The 18,616-nt window shown below is 47.2% G+C and overlaps 1 protein-coding gene across 4 annotated transcripts in view; it reads right to left on the bottom strand.

The window, feature by feature from the left end:
* CLSTN1 (calsyntenin 1) overlaps positions 1-18,616 on the bottom strand; it is a 353,579-nt gene that overhangs the window by 33,648 nt on the left and 301,315 nt on the right. For all 4 annotated transcript variants that reach the window (XM_086921388.1, XM_086921386.1, XM_086921385.1 and 1 more), the window contains one exon: positions 9,596-9,780. In XM_086921388.1, coding sequence (XP_086777514.1) covers positions 9,596-9,780 — 185 coding nt within the window. The remainder of the gene's footprint in view (positions 1-9,595; positions 9,781-18,616) is intronic.

Genomic DNA, 18,616 nt, shown 5'->3' with positions numbered 1-18,616 from the left:
CGCATCTTTGAGGTCCAGTGTTGCTAGGAAATCTCCTTGTTGTAGCAACAGGAGCACTTGTTGTAGTGTGATCAAATGGAAGTGCTCCGATAGTATATATTGATTGAGGTCCAATATTGGTCTGAGGGAACCATCCTTCTTAGGAATAAGGAAGTATAGGGAGTATACTCCTGTCCCTTGTTGGTGGAAAGGGACTTGCTCTATGGCGCCCTTTTCCAGCATGCATTTCACCTCTTGTTGTAGCAGGGTGATGTGTTCCCTGGACATAGGACGATGTCTGGGTGGTATGTTTGGTGGTGTAGAAGTCAGTTCTAGGCAATAACCAGACTGGATAATTTCTCTCACACACCGGTCCGTGGTAATTGCGTGCCAGACAGGTAGGAACTGTTGGAGTCTGCCTCCGACCGGTGGTAAGTGGCCTGGAGGTAGCGTAATGAAGTCACTGTTTTGTGGCAGTGGAGGCTCTGGTGTTATTGCCTCCACGTCCTCTTCCCTTATTATTGTTACCTCTGTAACCTCCTCTGGTTGTGTTCTTGTTGAAGGAACTTTGTGTGTTACTTTTGTATGAGGCAGATGTTTGTGAGGTATTTGCTCTGTATGAGGAGCGTCGAAAGGAGCCCCTATGTTGCAGAAATTGCAAAGCACCCATTGATTTTGCGGTTTCTGTGTCTTTTTTCATTTTATCCAAAATGGTGTCGACAGCAGGGCCAAATAGAAAGTCCTGATTGACAGGTTGGTTAAGAATGGTGGACTGCACCTCATTCTTAAAACCGGAAATACACAGCCATGCATGTCTGCGTAGTAAGACGCTAGTGTTAATTGACCTAGCTGCGGTGTCTGCTGCGTCAAGCACGCATTTGATGGAGGCGTTTGATATGAATGTTCCCTCCTGTATGAGAACATCAGCTTGTGCTTTAAAAGGCTCATGTAGGTGTTGCATTAGGCTTTCGAGCTGATCATAGTGCACCCTGTCGTAACGAGTCAGTAGGGCTTGTGTATTAGCAATCCTCCATGAGTTGGAGGCTTGTCCTGCTACCCTTTTGCCTAATGCCTCCAGTATTTTTGACTCTTTGTCAGGAGGAGGTGCTTCCCCTGTTGTCTGGGAGCTGGCTCTTTTACGTGCGTTAGCCACTACCAATGAGTCTAGTGGCAACTGCCCTTTGATGTAAGTATCGTCTGTAGGAGCTGCCCTATACTTTTTTTCTATTCTGGGATTGATTACCCGTGCCCTGGCTGTATTCTTAAATATGTCAGGTGCGTGTTTTAAACTCCCTTTAACATGGGAAGTTTTCTGACACTTTTCTGCAGTAGGGAATGTGTCAATTAAGAAGTCTTCCTCCACAGGGTCATTATGCATGTCCACATTGTGGAATTGTGCTGCCCTGTCGATGAATTGATTGAAAACTACGGTGTCATCAGTAGGTGACGGCTTAGTAGGATAAGTGGGTACACATCAGGGATGGGATGGGATGGGATGGGATGGGTGTTGTAAGGGTCTGTTTGCTCATCCCAAGGTTCCTCTTGTGGTTCAGGATCCTGTGGGAAATCATATAGAGGCTGTGGCTCATCCCCTGTGTTCCCCTCATAGTCCCCGTGGTGAGAAGGAAAGTAAGGAGAGTAAGGAGCAAAAGGTGTAGTAGGCATGATCAGTTGAAAAGGGATGAAGGGTCTAGAGGGAGAAGTCCCAAAGTCCTTTTTCTTCAATGGAATAGGGGAATGAGGTTCAAAGTCCAAAGGCCTCTTTTTCCTATGCAGGATGGTAACTTCACCAGTCTCTGGATTAATATATATCTTTGCCTGGTCGTCTGATGGATCTGGGTGGAATAGTTCTTCCTCTACAGTCCTGGGTTGAGTGTTAGACTGTTTGGGTCGGTAACACCTAGTTTTTCAACGACTATTGGTGTTTTGTGGGATTTTTTTCGGCTCTGGCCCTTTTTTCGGGTCGACGAGTGTCTTCGGGTCGACCGGAGCTTTCGGTTCGACACGTTTTTTGTGCTCCTTAGGCTTCTTTGGATGAGTGTCCTTTTCCGAGTTGATGTTCTTTTTTGGATCGACTGGTGTCTTTGGAGCAGTTATCTTTGGGTCGACAGGTTTTTCCGGCCTTGCTACGGGCTTCGGTACGGCACCGTTTGCCGGGTCGACGGATTTCGGAACAGTAGGCTTGTTCGGCGACCTTCTTTGGTTTGGCGTCCTTCGGATGTGTGCCTTTGTTCGGTTCGACTACTTTTTTGGGGTCGACAGTTTTTGGCTGAACGGCCTTTTTGGGGTCGACAGTCTTCTTTGGCTCGACGCTCTTTGGCTGTACGGCCTTTTTTGGATCGACGACCTTCTTTGGCTCTGGAACCTTTTTCGGAACGATGGTACTGGGCCCTGGGGTCTCTAAAGGTTTCGGTTTTGGAGCCGAGCGGAATGGCGGGGCTGGCTAAACTTTTTTATGATCTTGGCTAAGGCCTTTTGGCGATGCCTCGACCGGAGCCTTTGGTAATGGGCTAATTGGTGTCGGGGGCAGGGTACTCATGATTTGCCCCGGTGGGATGTCGTCATCGGAGTCTGATTAGTCCTCGATGGTGACTATTTCAAGGTCAGAGTCTGGAGCTTCCGGTAGATCCTGGTCATCATCGAAGATGTTGTCCGGTTCCGGTGCCTATCGCTGCATTTCTTGCCTAGCGGCCCGTCGGTTTCGTATAGTTTTCTTCGATCGAAACTGGGCGCAGGCTGGGCAGGTTTCTTCCCTACGGTCTGGATAAAGGCACTTGTTGCATACTGAGTGTTTATCAGTATGTGGGAACTTGGAGTGGCATTGTGGGCCCCTTTTAAACGGGCTTCTTTCCATCGACGGCCGGCTCACTTGGCGTCGAAAAGGCCCAACGGCCCGCGGCGACGACCGATTTGAGATGGAAGGCTGGATCGAGTAGAGCGGTACCGAACGAGAACAATACCGTCGAAGTCGAAGGCCTTTTGGCCTTTAGAGAAGTTTTGTTTTCGATTCCGAAGTTGGAGTATATGAGTTAGCATCTGAACCCAATGGCGGAAAAAAACAATCTGAGGATGGAAAAGATGCCCATGCGCACTGTAGTCCAGGGGAGGAGTCACCTATCTTGTGATACTTCGAAGACTCTTCCAGGACAACAAAGTGCAATCATCCGGACCCAACACTAGGCGGCAATCCATGCACAGATATGAATTCAGCAGCCCACATGCCTCGAACATCCTCATTCCTGAAAGTAGGGGTGGAGAATTTGGGGATGAAGTTCCCACTTGTGGATTTACTGTCTCGGTCTACTGGAAGGTCTGCAATCTGATTTAGTCCTGGAAGATGTTCTGCCAGGAGATAAATCTTGTGGAGCATAGCCCATTTCCAAATGGCTTGTGCTAGGTGTTGACTGGTGGAGAGTGTCCCCCCTGTTTCTGTATATAATACATAGCTGTCATGTCTGTGCGGACTAGGACAGCTTTGCCTATGAGGTGAATTTGAAAAGGCTTTGAGCGCTTGAAACATTGCTCGTTGTTCTAGGTGATTTATATGGACTCTTGTACTTTAGACTCCACAACCCTTGAATTGTGTGATTGTGTAGGAGAGCACCCGAACCAGTGAGCAATGCATCTCCTGTTGGCACGGTCTGTGGAACAGGGTCGATGAAAAACAGCCCTCTGGATACATTTTGTGGGTTGCACCACTGCAGAGTGTGATGGGTGTGGCCATCTATCAACACTGGATTGGTCAACTGACCGTAAAACTGATTCCACTGACTTGCTAAGCATTCTTGAAGGGCACGCATGTGAAGTCTTGCGAGGGGAACACTTACGATGCAAGACGCCATCATTCCTAGCAGTTGCATGAATACTCTTGCTGGTAATGATTGTTTGGGCTGAAACTGAATGAGAAGGGACTGAATACTGAGAATTCTAGCTGCACTGCGAGATGCTAGAGCTCCTGGAGTGTCTATGGTGGCTCCCAGATAGGTTTGTGTGTTGGAAGGCTGTAGATGAGACTTCACCGCGTTCCCTGTAAACCCTAGTTAGTGTAGAAAGTGAATCGTGACTTGAGTGTGTTGGAGACACTTTTGGTAATTACGGGCTTTGATGAGGCAGTCGTTCAGGGATGTGCTGTCTTCTATGATGAGCTGCGACTACTGCTAGGCATTTGGTAAATACCCTGGGAGCAGTGGTGACTCCAAACGGTAGTACTTTGAATTAGTAATTATGACCCGCTTTCGTTAATCTGAGGTATTTGCAATTAACGGGATGAATTGGATTGTGGAAATATGCATCTTTTAAGTCTAGTGTAGACAAAGACGCCCTGCTGTAGAAGTAGAAGCACTTGTTGGAGTGTCGCCATGTGGAAATGCTTTGACAGTAAGTAGTGATTTAGTTCCCTGTGGTCCAGATTAGGTTTCAAGGAGCTGTCCTTATGGGGAATTAGAAAATACAGGGAGTACATGCCTGACCCTTGATATTGTAACGGTACAGGTTCTATGGCTCCTTTTAGCAGGAGAATCTAGACTTCCTGTTTGAGCAGGTGTAAATGATCTGGTGACATTTTGTGAGAGCGGGTGGAATGTTTGGAGGATTGTTGGTAAGCTTCACGCAATAACCATGTTGGATAATTCCTAACACCCATTTTTCTGTGGTTTTGCATTGCCAAATCAGGAGGAATTGTAGAAGACGGCCCGACAGGTGTTACATGATCAGGGGGAAGTGTAGGTAAGTCATTGCTTGTTTGGGGAGGGGGAATTATGTTGTGTGGAACCTTTGCCCCTGTTACTTCTGTACACTCATCTAAAGCCTCTTGAGGAGGAGGAGGATTGATTGTTGCCTTTGTAGGAGGCAGCAGTATTGAGAGGACGTGGTCTTGGACCCGTACAATAGAATGAGCCACAATTAGAAGGAGACTGTAGGGCTCCCATTGACTTAGACACTTCCGTATTGTTCTTCATTTTCTCCAATGACTTTTCTACTTCGGGCCCGAAGAGATGCTCTTTGTCAAATGGAGTATTTAAAATGGATTGTTGGACTTCAGGTTTGAAACCAGAAATCCTCAACCATGCGTGCCTCCTCAGTAACACACTAGTGTTGATCTCTCTAGCTGCGGTGTCAGCAGCATCTAAAGCACACCTAATAGAGGAATTGGAGATGAGCTTTCCTTCTTGCACTAAATCTTGAGCTTTAGCCTAGTTCTCATCTGCGAGACATTGGAGCAATTGCTCCATTTCTTTCCAGTGTGCTCCATCATACCTGGCTAGTAGGGCCAGAGTGTTGGCAATGAGCCAATGATTCGCTGCTTGGGCAGCTACTCTTACCAAAGGCATCTGATAATTTTGACTATCTGGAGGATTCCCCCGAAGTTTGTGAACTGGCCTGTTTACAGGCATTATAGACTACCAAAGAGTCTAGTGGTAAATGCCCTTTAATAAAAGCTGTATCGGATGTATGACATCACAACGCATGCTTTTACATCGCATGCTTTTACATCGCAACTTTTACAACGCATGCCTTTACAACGCATAGTGTTGAGGGGTGCTGGATAGTGAATAGTTTAATTTACTATTCCAACTCCAGTCCCCGTGGACAGTAGGGAAGGTGTCGGATAGTAAATTAAATCTATTCCCTATCCCAGAGCGTCCCCAGCGCAATGCGTTGTAAAGGTTTGCGTTGTAAAAGTTGCGATGTAAAAGCACTGCGTGGTAAAAGTTGCGTTGTTAAGGATGTTTCCCACTGTATCAGACAGAGCAGGCTTATTTTTGTCTCTTCTGGGGCTGAGAATACAAGCCCGAACAGGGTCTTTGAATATATCATCGGCATGTCTCATCATGCCTTTGAGCTTACGGAGAGTCTGACTAGACCTTTGAGTGTTACAGAGTGTTTCAAACATGAACTCTTCCTCTATGGAGTCCTTGTGTAATTGTACCCTGTGATAATCTGCAGCTCTAGCAAGTAATTAGAGATATCCTACATTGTCTTCAGGAGGGGAGGGCTTTGCAGGGTAAAGGTCTGGCTCATTGTCTGTGAGTGAATCAGTTTTGTAGTCTTAACAGAGATCTACTGGTAAAAGATTATCCCCACCATGATCGTCCTCCTCAGGTTGTGGTGGAGGAGTTAGTTGGTGTAATAAGTAAATGTTCTAATGGTGGGGAAGGTGGTGTAGGTGAATAAACAAACATCGGCTATTCAGCGCCAAGATGCCCAGTCAGGGGTGAATGTGCAGGTTACAAATACACATGTTATGTCATGGTGGTGGAGGAGGACGAGAAGGATGAGAGGGGTTAGAACAGACATTCTTCCTCCTCAAAGTAATGTGATAATGTTTATCCTCTGGCTCAGGTTTGTATTTCTGAGGAGGTTTAATAAGAACATGTCCTGTGCCGGGATTAATACAAAGTTCCTTTTGTTTTGGGTGGTGGGATGTCGGAAAACTGATCCTGCAGCTTCGGAGAAAATGTTTACGGTTTCGGCACCGAGGACTTCGGTGCTGGGGTGGGATTTCGGTTCTGAAGCAGTCTTTAATTTTGGTGTCAAGGGTTTCAGCTCCAAAGCAGTTTTCGGCTCTGAGCCTGAAGGTTTTGGCTTGGTGCCTCACTCGATCCAGAGCCGGAAGGCTTAGTGACGTGTTTCAGTGCCGAGCCAGAAGGCGGGACGTCAGAAACATCTTCTCTGTGCCGACCGTGGCCCGAAGGCGGGGGTGGAACCGAAGTCTTTAGCTTGGTCGGTGTTGGATTTTGGGGCAAGGGGTATTCGGTACTCACAGGACGTTGACCTTGCAGTATGTCGTCTTCAATATCGGAGTCCGATTCCAGAAAAGATACATCCTGTTCTTCTTCAGCTCCTTGTGCATCGAATTCATCTTGCTCGGATCTTTCACCAAAGATGTCCAGCATGAATTAGATGTTTTGGCTTTGCATTTCACGGCGGTAAGCCAGACTATCGCAGGGCGTTTTCTTTGATCGAAACAATCAGCACACGTCACAGTCCTGTTCGTTGTGCTTCGGAGATTAGCACAAGTTATACACTTTGTGTGAGTCGGTGTGCGGATACTTCGAGTGGTACTGAAGACAAAATTTGATTTGAGTCCGTTCCATCCACAGATGGCAGGAGTATGCAAAGCATGTCATCTACAGCTCACATGGGTATTAAGAAAACCTATGTATTTTTTTTTTTACCCAAGATAAGTTTAGAAATAGTGTCTTGAGCAGAGGCTCAGCATGGTGAAGGAATCAGGAATTGGACTGAACAATCACCTGAACACAGGTTGACAGACCATAGTTAAGCCATGCGGTTCCAAATGCAAGCACAACGTTTAGCTTGTGGGGAGATTTTTTTAAATTTTTAAATCATGAATATGAAAGTGAACAGAGGTTTATAGATATCCGATTAGGCAAAAGTAATGGGAGGGGAAGCACCATAATCGACAAGAGGAATGGTGAACAGAGTTTTGCTTTGCAAATCTGTAACAAGGACACAATAAGGCTAGAGTTAAATAGTAGCCCACCGATTCAAACAAAACGGGGGCGAAATGAAGGGCACAGTCATAAGGAACACAAGACGGCAATGGGATCAGAAAGGCAGGGGCTAAGTGCAGTGCTATGCAGCAAAAAATTAGGAAGGAATTACCACAAGAAAGGGACGGGAAAGAAACCATTGCTGAGCACAGGGAGAAAATCTCACACAGCTGTTTTATCAGTGCCTACATTCACTAGTTGATTGAGGTGGTGCCCACTGGCACTCATTGTTAGGAACTAGGGCTTATTTTTTACTCTCAGACCATGAACCATGACTCAGAGCAAGAGACAGAAAGGCCAAAAAGGGAGAAAGAAGGTGGGAGAGAAATAAAGGAAACCAGTGTCAAAGGCAGAAATAAGGAATGAAAAATTACCTACAGTGTGTTAAAAGGGCAGGGAGTATATGATGGTGGATGAAACAGGCAAGATATAGGCATAATACTAGACAGCCTTGAAATCTGGCAACCCTGACATTTATCAGCAAAAGTGATGGGCTTCTGAGAAAAACTCTAGATCCTGGCACTTATTCTTTTATGCATTAGGCACTGAGTGTAATTGACATTCAAACACCATGACTTGGTTTACTGATATTGTAACAGCGACAATCTAGGAAAATGATTGAAAAGAGTGTGCCCACTGTACTTATCTGTGATACAAAATGGTTCAAGTATTTCCATCGATTACACCGGTGTTGTCCAAATAGCTAAAGCTAATAGTAGGGCGAACAAAGCAAACACAAGGAGATGATGGACGGAGGGCTGAAACTTTTCAGACACTCAACCCCAGTCACAGATCTGGGTTGAATCCATTATTGTTCAGCTCACTTCGCGACTCCAGTTCAGACACAGCTATATGAAAATGAGTCTTGACTCTGTCCCTCATGGAAACGGTCCAGCCCGAACTGCCAAGCCATGTCTTCCCTGGACCGGAAACAAGCATCTTGGGACCGGTTTCAGGCTAACAGCCCTCATCAGCCAGGCTAGCTTGAATCCAGGGGCAAAGTGAGCAAGGAACCCACGTACAGGCATACCCTGTCACCTTAGGGCAAAAAAGCAAACATAAGGAGATGATGGACAGAGGGCTGAAACTTTTCAGACACCCACCCCCAGTCCATCATTGTTCTTTAGCTCACTTCGCCACCCCAGTTCAGACACAACTATATGCATATCAGTCTTGACCCTGTGCCTCATGTGAACAGTCCAGCCTGAACTGCCAAGCCACGTCTTCCCTGGACTGGAAACAAGCATCCTGGGACCGGTTTCGGGCTAACAGCACTCATCAGCCAGGCTAGCTCGAATCCAGTGGCAAAGTGAGCAAGGGACCCACGTATGGGCATACCTGCCAGCTTAGGGCGAAAAAGCAAACACAAGGAGATGATCACCGAAGGCTGAAACTTTTCAAACACTCACCCCCAGTCACAGATCTGGGTGGAATCCATCATCTTTCTTTAGCTCACTTCACCACCCCAGTTCAGACACAGCTACATGCAAATCAGTCTTGACCCTGTAGGGTGAGTGTCTGAAATCTCCTTGTGTTTGCTTTGTTCGCCCCAAGTTGGCAGGGTATGCCCAGATGTGTTACACAGAAACCGGTCCCAGGATGCTTGTTTCAGATTCTGGAAAGACCTGGCTTGGCAGTTCGGGCTGGACTGTTCCTCTAAGGAAGAGGGTCAAGACTGATTTGCATATAGCTAGATCTGAACTGAGGTGGCGAAGTGAGCTAAAGAACGATGATGGATTCAACCCAGATCTGTGACTGGGGGTGAGTGACTGAAATGTTTCAGCGCTCCGTCCATCATCTCCTTGTGTTTGCTTAATGGTAATAGTAGCAAAAGGCCCATGGGAGAGCAAAATTGATTAACTTATGATTGATGGCATTGACTGGCTCATATGGGTTCGCCAACTGGCTCCTTGAGACAACCACCAGCACTTCAACAATGTAGCTTTATCTGCTTCCCCTGCAGCAGTTTCATACGTTCCACCCATTCACACAAGCCATTCAAAATGGTTGCTCATGGGACCTTCGTATTGTCCGTCCATTTACCCACCCTTTACATAGTTTGTTCTTATGTACACAGACATTTTTGAGCTGTACTGTACCTCCATGGGGTTGACCGTGATAGTTAGCGCAGAATCATCCCAGTCCATCTCATTCTCTTTGCCGCCTTCCTGGTCGGTGATGGATTTCTGATGTGCCGCTCGAATACGAAATACACCCAAAATGATCATAAATACCAGAAAACTGACACAAACCACAATGACAATAGTGGCTGCACTGGGTACCACTGTGGAAAAACAGAGTACAAAGTATGGTTAATGCATAGCTCGCACAGGACAGAGCCAGAAAAACTTTCTGTGAGAGAGAAGGCAGCACACAGGGGAAAGCCAGGAGATCTCAAACTAGGATATAGGATGCAGCAGACATCTATATGACATTTTGTAAATATTTGTACTGAATGGCTGTAGACAAAAAAAATATTGCGAAAATCACAGATACAATTGTTCCTGCAAAATGACAGAAAATTAGATAGTCCGTGTAATCTGTACATGTCTCAGCTGTCCCTTGCTGTGTGGAAGTAGAATAAGTCATGTACCTGTAATTATAGTTCTGCCAAGGTTTCACATTGTTGAACTATTCAGCTATAAGGCTGGGAATCCTCTGTCGTAAATGTTAACTGCAAGGGCACTAATTTAACACTGCATGACATGCAGATTTATCCACCTCATTGTATTATCCACATTGTGGCCAATGAGGCAGAGGCTCTCAGCTCCATTCCCCCTGGAGGTTACCATAACTGATTATCCTACACAGTAAAGCCCCATTAAAGAGGAGAACTGCATATGGATTTGTAACCTGTACTAAGAGTAAGGACCTGTACTTAGAGGTAAAATGTTAGTCTATGTCATGTATCTTACAGATATTCACATGCTTAGATTAAGACTAGAAAGGAGTTGGTGACTGAAAAGTCATGTTCTTTCTAGTAAAGGCAAGTTTAATGGTAAAGATGACAAGGCAACCGGCCACCTTGCTCAATGTCAAGCTAATCACCCTCAGCTCCAGGATGTTGATGAGGAACTGCGACTCTGCCAGAGACCAGAGTCCTCTGATCTCCACCTCTCCCAGGTGGCCGCACCATGTGATGCGTTTGTCATCAAGGTCCGCTCCTGGTGCGGAACAGAGAGGGGTCTGTCGCTGGGCTAATCGCTGATGGTTATCCACCTCTGCAGATCTTTTTCAGTCTGCATTGAAATCTGGACCAGCCAGAGAGGTTCCCCGGATGCTGAGCCCACTGGGACGTGAGGTCCCACTGCAGAGCTCGCAAGTGCCATAGGGCATGCTTCACCAGTAGAATGCAGGAGGCTATCATGCCCAGGAGCCAAGAGTCTGTCTCACTGAAATCTAGGACTGAGATTGAAACATCAGGATCACAGCCCGAATGTCCTGGAATCTCTGTTTCGAAAGGAAGCTGAACCGCACTGAATCCAGATTAACTCTAATGAAAGGGAGTGTGTGGCACGGAGTCAGGTGTGTCATGCCTGTGGGCTTTCAGGACAGGGCTGTGAAAATAAGCGTCCTGCAAGTCAAACGCTAACATCCAGTCTCCTGGATCTAGGGCAGACAAGATCTGAGCATCTTGTATTTCTCTTTCCGTAGAAAGGAGTCGAGAGGTGCAGTTCTAGTATAGGACGAAGTACTCAATCGTTTTTTGGCAGCAGAAAGTACTGGGAATAGCAACCACATCCTACCTCTGGCGCAGACACCCTCTAGATGGTACCTTTAGCCAACAGAGCAAACAGAGATGGTCGTTTATCAGCCGTTCAGAGCATGGTGACAAAGGGGGCAGTTCTTCCACAAATGGCCAGGCATAACCTGTCTGCACTATTTTGATCATCCACTTATCAAATGTTATGTTGCTCCATTGGGGCAGGTGATGCCAGATGCTGCCGCCAACAGGATGACTGTGCTCGATGGAGGGAGGGCTTGCTAAAGTGGTTTGGAAGCTGCTGCAGTCGGAAGGGTGGGGGGGTTGGAGAGTAGAATCAAGGCTGTTGCGGACACCCATAGGTGCTGCGCAAGGGGCAACAGTACTGTTACTGTGATCGGGAAGTGAGGAGAAGGCGTCTCAGCTTTTCTGAAAGTGCTCAAAAATACAATTGCTTTGTTGCCAAACGAGTGGGCGGCACAGAACACCAGATGAATCAGGGATGGTTACACATCCCCAGAAAACCCTATGACAGCAATCAGGTGTGGTGACTGTGCATCACTGTAGAGGCCATGATCCTGCCTGGAGAGTCCATGGTGTCCAGCCCACACAGGATAACTAACCTCACTGCGTCCAGGCCACGCACCAAGGCTTGGTTCAGGATGATGCAACCCTCTTCAGGAAGCACGGGGAGCAGCTGCACAACTGAGTGCCAGAATGCAAAGACCCAAGAGACATTTGCTGTTCTCCGACCGCAAAGCTAAGCTGGCGGAAGAGAAAATTCACTAAAGTATTCAGCCTCTTGGATGGTGGGGTGGAACGGAATGCATTTAGGATAACTTTGGCTGCGGAGGCCTGTACCACCAGGCTCACAGGAAGGGATGCTGGGAAAGGGAGGTCGGGTCTCCTGTGGCAGGACAAAGGCAACCATGCATTGCACATGATCCCCCATGCAAGGTTTAGCCAAGGCACCCAGGAGAACGTCAGTGAGGCCTTATTAAAGGGGAACAGAGGGTCTTAAGAGTTCGCCCCTGGGAGAAGCACCTCTCTCAAGACGTTGGTCTTGACCTCGACCGCAGGCAGCTGCACATCCAGGACCTCCGCTGCCCTGCGCATCAATGTAGTGAAGGATGTGCCTTCCTCCGAAACAGTGCCCAGTGGGGAAAGCATACCAGAGTCTTGGGAGGTGTCCAGGCCGCTAGCATCACCCAGCTCCTCACACCAGTTTTATTCCTGGTTAGGGTCTTCCTCAACAGGACCATACCTTTCTCCCTCATCATCCCCTTCTGGGATAGAGGACCTGTCCAAAGATGGCAAATCCAAAGGTTGGTACGGTCTGGATGGCGCTGGAGTCGACGCTGTAAGGCGTTGACTCAGAGTCCGTAATGGGTACAGTTTTGCCATCCAATGGCGCCAGTGGCGCTGGGGGGACTGGAACTGAGGTAGTTAAAAAAGGCACCTGAGTCAGCGTCCAGGGTCATGGAGGAAGCCAATAACGATAATTCAGTTAAACTCCTCGCGGCGCTGTGGGGCCCAAACACGTGCCACATGCAGTCTATGGCCCAAAGATGATGTGCATGGTGTTAGAAAATTCTGGTAGCTGGATGGGTGTCGATCCAGCTCAAGGGAACTCAGGGTTGCATGGAGCGGGCACAGACTCTGGCTCCACAGGAGGCATGCAGGGCCTAGAAGCACAGCATCAACTTCTTTAACTCACCGACTAGGGGGAAGAGGTCTTAGAATACGAAAACCATCGTCAGTGAAAATGGGTCCAAGAAGGTACAGGGATCTACACTAGGAACGGAAACTGTGTTTATCACCCGCTTGAAAATCGCCTTGGGGTGCATCAACTTCAACTCAATTCAGGCCTTTGGGTAGTGCCAGACCACCGGCACCAGAGAAAGACCAAGAGGGATCAGAAACAGACATCTGTCTGACATTTCCCGTAAGGTTTCAACTCTGAAGGTTTTGCAGGGGATATGTCCCTAGCACACTGGAAGTAGCAGCTCAAAAATTGTTGACATAAAGGTTGATACATTGGTCAAAAAAACAACAGAGGTAGCTCTCTGGATCCACACTGTTGGCATGGAAAGAAAGGAACTGATGTCCGTGCACCTGGGTGGCGCTTACATGGGCACCGCAATGTCCCTTCCAATGTGGACTACGCCAATGCAGAGCCAATCGACAACACCTACTAGCGCCCAGAGGTGCTTCTTAAAATGTCGAGTCTAATGTTGATGAAACTGGAGTTATAAATGTCTATCAGAATTTGGTATTTGAGGTCTCTACAAAGACCACTAGCATTGCCAATGAATTTGGGTGGATCATTATAAACATTAATGTATCTATAGACAAAACCAAGTGTTGAGAATCACCAACACAGAATTAATTCTTGGATACAAATAAAGAAAACTGCACAGAGCGGTTTTGTCATCTCAGAGTCAGCCTTTGTACTTAGGAAAGCCAAATCCATGTTTGCCAAATAAGGGCCTGTCCTAAAGACATAATACGAGTCCTTGCTTGAACTTCCAGGTGAAGAAACTGGTGAGAAGCCAACCACTGTGTCTTAGAACAGCGTATCCGAGTGCTTGGCAAAAATGGGCAGCTGCTACCCCCATCAAGGGATCAATAATAGTGGAGGAGGTCTTGGCCTCTTCATTTGAAACACTTTTGCCCTCCACCTTTTAGTCTTGAGTACGTTTTGTCTAGGAAGGGACCTCTATCATGCCAGACCTATCTGTCTTACCTTTAAAGTCTGCTGTAGCTTTAGTCTCTTTGACTAAAGTGGCTACAAACTAACTTGCAATGCAGCTAAAACTTAAGAAAAAGAGCAGGGTCCCAATGTAGAGGTCTTTCAAATTGTCCTCCCCAACTTTGGACTCTTCTGGCAAATGTATCAATTAGAAAGAGAGGTCAATGAAGGAATGACCCTGTAGGTATCTTAAGCGGAGTCCTGAGAACATCATCAGAAGAAAGTTGTATCAGGTTGTCGTTTGTAGAACCAAAATCAAGGATATTTTCAATACATGCAATATCAAAATGGACCAATTATTTACTATAAAGTCAACTAATAGTGATTATCAATATTGATCTTGAGCAGCTCTCACCGGATGCTGTTGAGCAGTTAAAAACAAAAAAAGGGCGATGGGGTTTTTAAGTGTTATGCTGCTCCTTTTAATCCCATGTAAAAGAGACAATGGACCAGTATCTGGAGAAGTATCCAGTCCGCTGGCAGCTATTTATACCAGTTTTTTTATCATATTGTAACCATCCCTTCAATCATAATCATAATTGTCCAAACCAGTGCCATAAAGATTGTGTAAAGTTTGGGCTCTACCACATGGTAAGTGCAGAGTGTCAGAATCCTAAGAATTACCCGTTGGCTTCATGCTGGTCAGAGCCAGGTCTACCAGGCCTTGGTAGAGGTAGATTCTACTTGGAGTCAGATAGTAAAATGGGCTGTAATCCCTCGGTTGGTGGCATTTGTGTCCATGTGAAGGGAACTGGTGCAGGCGATGGTACCGGAACCAGTCAGTGCTGAGCAGGTTGTGGGTTCAAGGGGCACAGAATGTGCCGAGGGTGGACCCACCAGCAGAAGGCCAACTAAAGGCCCCTGTGGATTCTTGGGCCCCAATATGCACCAGATTGAGCCAGTAAAGGGCCAAAAATGTGCAGCATGGCTTCTAACAACAGCTGTTGTGTTAATCTTTAAATAAAACAACCAGCACCACCATGCGGCAGACTGTCATAAGTACCAGTGTTGGCAATTAAGTGCCGGTGCCGAGCACCAGAAAAAACTCCATCAAACTAAGCACTGCTGCTAGCAAAACGAGGACGCACATTGACACCCTAGCATTCTCTCTACAGTTCGAGATTGGAGGGAAGGGGCCACTTCCTGCTTTGACTACGTAAGCATTTTCTCGGACTTACCCAAAGACTTCGACCACAAGATGATCCGTTACGGGGACGACTTCGGGAACAGGACCTTCCCTTCGACTGGTGGTATTGTGGAGTCGCTGGTGACTAAGTTTGGCCTTGAGGTCCTGTATGCCTCTTCAGGTTCAACTGGGTGCAGTCATGACATGACCTCGAGACGCATTCTCACCCCAGGCATCGAAGCCACACTTCGTGAGGGTCTGTCACAGACATTTGTTTGCGACAGTCGTTACACAGTTTAAACCCTTTGTCTTAGGGACGGACATTTAACCTTGCAAACCGGTAACCGTTTGACAAAAAATTGGTCTTTAAGACCAAGGAGAAGCTCTGGATCCATGTCTGAAGGCACAGAAAGAAAGGAAAAGACTTTAACATGCATGCGTGGTACTTGTAAGTGGCTCGGCTTGTCACTTCCGGGAACGAGAGGTACATTAATGCCAGGGAGGAAAGGGGTGAAAAGATAGGGCTCTTTAGCTTTACGATAACAGGTTTGGATGCACTTAGCTATCCATCTAGGGTTGGTCCTGTCAATATATTACAAGACAGTCCTTTTAAAATCTAGGGTATGAAAAGCAATCACTGTTACAGCCTGGCTGCAGAAAGAATACTGGAAGCTTTAAGGTCTGATTGAGGTGGAAAGGGGATTACTACCTTGGGGAGGCACGCTATCAGTTATTTCAGAAACCCTGTCCTTGTGAACCTGAAGGTAAGGCTCTTGCAGACCACTGATGCATCTGATATAAGGGACGGCTATCAGAAAAGCCGCCTTTCACAAAAAAAATTGCATCCATCACCACCCCCTTTTGTACCGCCTTTCACAAAAGGCATTTTAATAGGCAACAGTGCAAGGGTTCATAGAGTGGACCCATGAGCCTGGAGAGGACTACATTAAGGTTCCACATGGGGGCTACTCTGGGAGGTATTATGCTTTTGAGCCCCCCCCCCTCCCCCTCCCTCAAACCCACATGAATTAACTGAGCACTTGAATTCTAAACAAGGAAGAATGTTCCCTGTTTTCATGTGTACTGCAATAGCGGCTAGATGTAGCTGTATGGAAGTGCAGATGTGGTCTGAGATGCAAGAGATAAATGATGTCCTGGACACTGGACTTTAGAGGGGCCAGTAGCTTGGGAATGCAATAGCGGACAAACTTTTTCCACTTTGCAGCATAGCAAGTCTGCGTAGTAGGGCTGCAGGGTTTGTGCAGAATAGTCATGCACTCCTACAGGAGATAGATAGCCAAACTCTAAGAACTCGGATGCCAGATTGCTAGGTTGATCTATCTAGGGTCTGAGAACCTGATCCGGCCTTGGTTCTGCTTGAGAAGGTGCTGCCTGGTTGAAAGCTTCTTGTGGGGTCTGATAAACAATTCAAGGATCATCGAGTACCAAGGCTGTTTGACCCAAGAGAGGGCCTCCAGTATGCATGCGCGTGATGTCTGCTGCATCTTTCTTAACATGTATGAAAGGAGTGGGAGAGAAGGAAAAGCATTGACAAACATCGTTGACCGGTTCATTGACAGAGCACTACTGATGGACACAGGGTGTGGGTACCTGGAAGCAAAGTTTGGGCATCTTTGTGTTTCCCTGGATGGCGAATAGACCCATCTGTGGGAATCACCAAAGGTGGAAATATGGGTGCTTGTGGACCTCTTGAAGTGTCCTGGTGAGAAGGGCCATACATTTGTTATACACTCCAGGGGGTACTTTGCCACAAGCTGCATGAAGGGGTGGATAGCCTATTGACAAATCTCCTGCCCTAGTGCTGACAGCAGGGGATGTTGTTTGCCACTTTATTTCTAGAGATAATACATGGTGTTCATGTCAATTTTGAGTTGAACCACTTTGCCCCAAATGACATAAAAGAAGTCTTTGGGAGCTAGGCCTATGACCAGGAGCTAAAGGTAACAGATATGGCAGCCCTAGTATTGAGGGGCCACATGTTCTGTACTATCATATTGTCTAGTTATGCCCCCTCCCCACAGCCTTAGAGAGATGTGCATGTGGTAATGGTCACCTGAGTATCAGGGTCTGAGAAGATCACACCCTGCCTGAGGCTGTTGCTGTTCTACCACTGAAGTGAGCAATGGGTGCTGGCATTCACCAACACTAGATCCACCAACTGACCTTCCACTTAAGACCACTGGTTCAAAAGGCACTCATTCAACATCTGCAACTGGATGTGGGCCTATGGTGATGCACAAGGTCATAATACCTAAGAGGCGTATTACTGTTCTTTGCTTTGCCTGTTACAGCTTTTTGGACGGACCACAGGAAGGGCTGGATCAGAAGGGGCTGAAGGTGAGGCTTGGTGCCCTTAATGGGAATTCCAGGCTGTGGAAAAGGAAACTTTAGCTAGGCACTGCTTCCTGTCAGTACTCTTATCAGCCAATGGTCAAGATGAGCAAACAAATTTGTGCTGCCTCTCCTTAGAGGAGCAGCTACAACCAGCAGGCACTTGGTGGTCACCCTTGAGGCAGTGGTGACCCCCACAGGCAGTACTTACAATTGGTAGTGCTAGCCACTTTTCACCAACGCGGAGGTCACACAAGTGGGTGGGTGGACTGCTTAGGTAGGTGTCCTTGAGGTCTAATGTGGTCATGTAGTTGCCTTGTTTGAGCAGAGGAATGATGTCCTCCAGGGCTGTCATGTGGAAATGCCCCAACATGATGCATTTGTTAAAGGGCCTGAGGGAGCTATCCTTCTTGGAAAAAAAGACGTTAACACCTTAGCTGCTATGGAACGTCCAGCTCCAGTGCTGAACGTTCCATTGCGCAGGTGCAGCTGGAACGTCCAACGGCCGACGGCAGCACTCCCAAGGTAGTGATGCCGTCGGCCGTTGGACTGGGCGCAGCACTTATGAGGTTAATAGAGTAGACACACCCTGACCCAGTGGAGAGGGGGAACCCTTTCTATTGTGCCCTTAAGGAGGAGACCTTGCATCTCTTTCTGGTGAAGGTGGAAGTGTTCTTCTCTGAGGGAGTGCACAGAGTGGGATGTTTGTGGGTTTGTGAGGCGTTCTAGGTAGTGGTCATGATGTGATAACTGTGATAAGCCACTGGTCTGAGGAGATTTCCTCCAGGCAGGGGATGAAATCTTGCAGTCTCCTCTCCGACAGGCGATCTAGGGGTACGGGTAGGGGAGAGGGGATTTGGGAGGGAAGAGACTAGGCAAGTCAGTGTTCAGAGGTTTAGGCCTCTTCACAGGAAACTCCTCCAGCGCTACCCTCATTGTTATTGCTTCTATAGGCACCTTTGATATAGCTCCTTTCTGGCCTTCTGGAGGAAGGACTGATGATGCCTCACATAAGAGTGTGGCAGGTCGGGTTAAGGGCCCTTAGCTATTCCTCTAGCATCTGGAATTTGAAAGGCACCCATTAATTTTGCACTATTCGTGTCTTTCTTGATCTTTTCCAGCATCTCAAACCTGTGGCACACAAATGGGTGCTCCCCATCAAATGGGAGGCTGAGAAGATGCGGTTA

Source organism: Lissotriton vulgaris, chromosome 5 (genome assembly GCF_964263255.1).
Source record: "Lissotriton vulgaris chromosome 5, aLisVul1.2, whole genome shotgun sequence".
Taxonomy (NCBI): domain Eukaryota; kingdom Metazoa; phylum Chordata; class Amphibia; order Caudata; family Salamandridae; genus Lissotriton; species Lissotriton vulgaris.
Note: the sequence above shows the minus strand (reverse complement) of the source record. Positions and strands in the feature narration are given on the sequence as shown.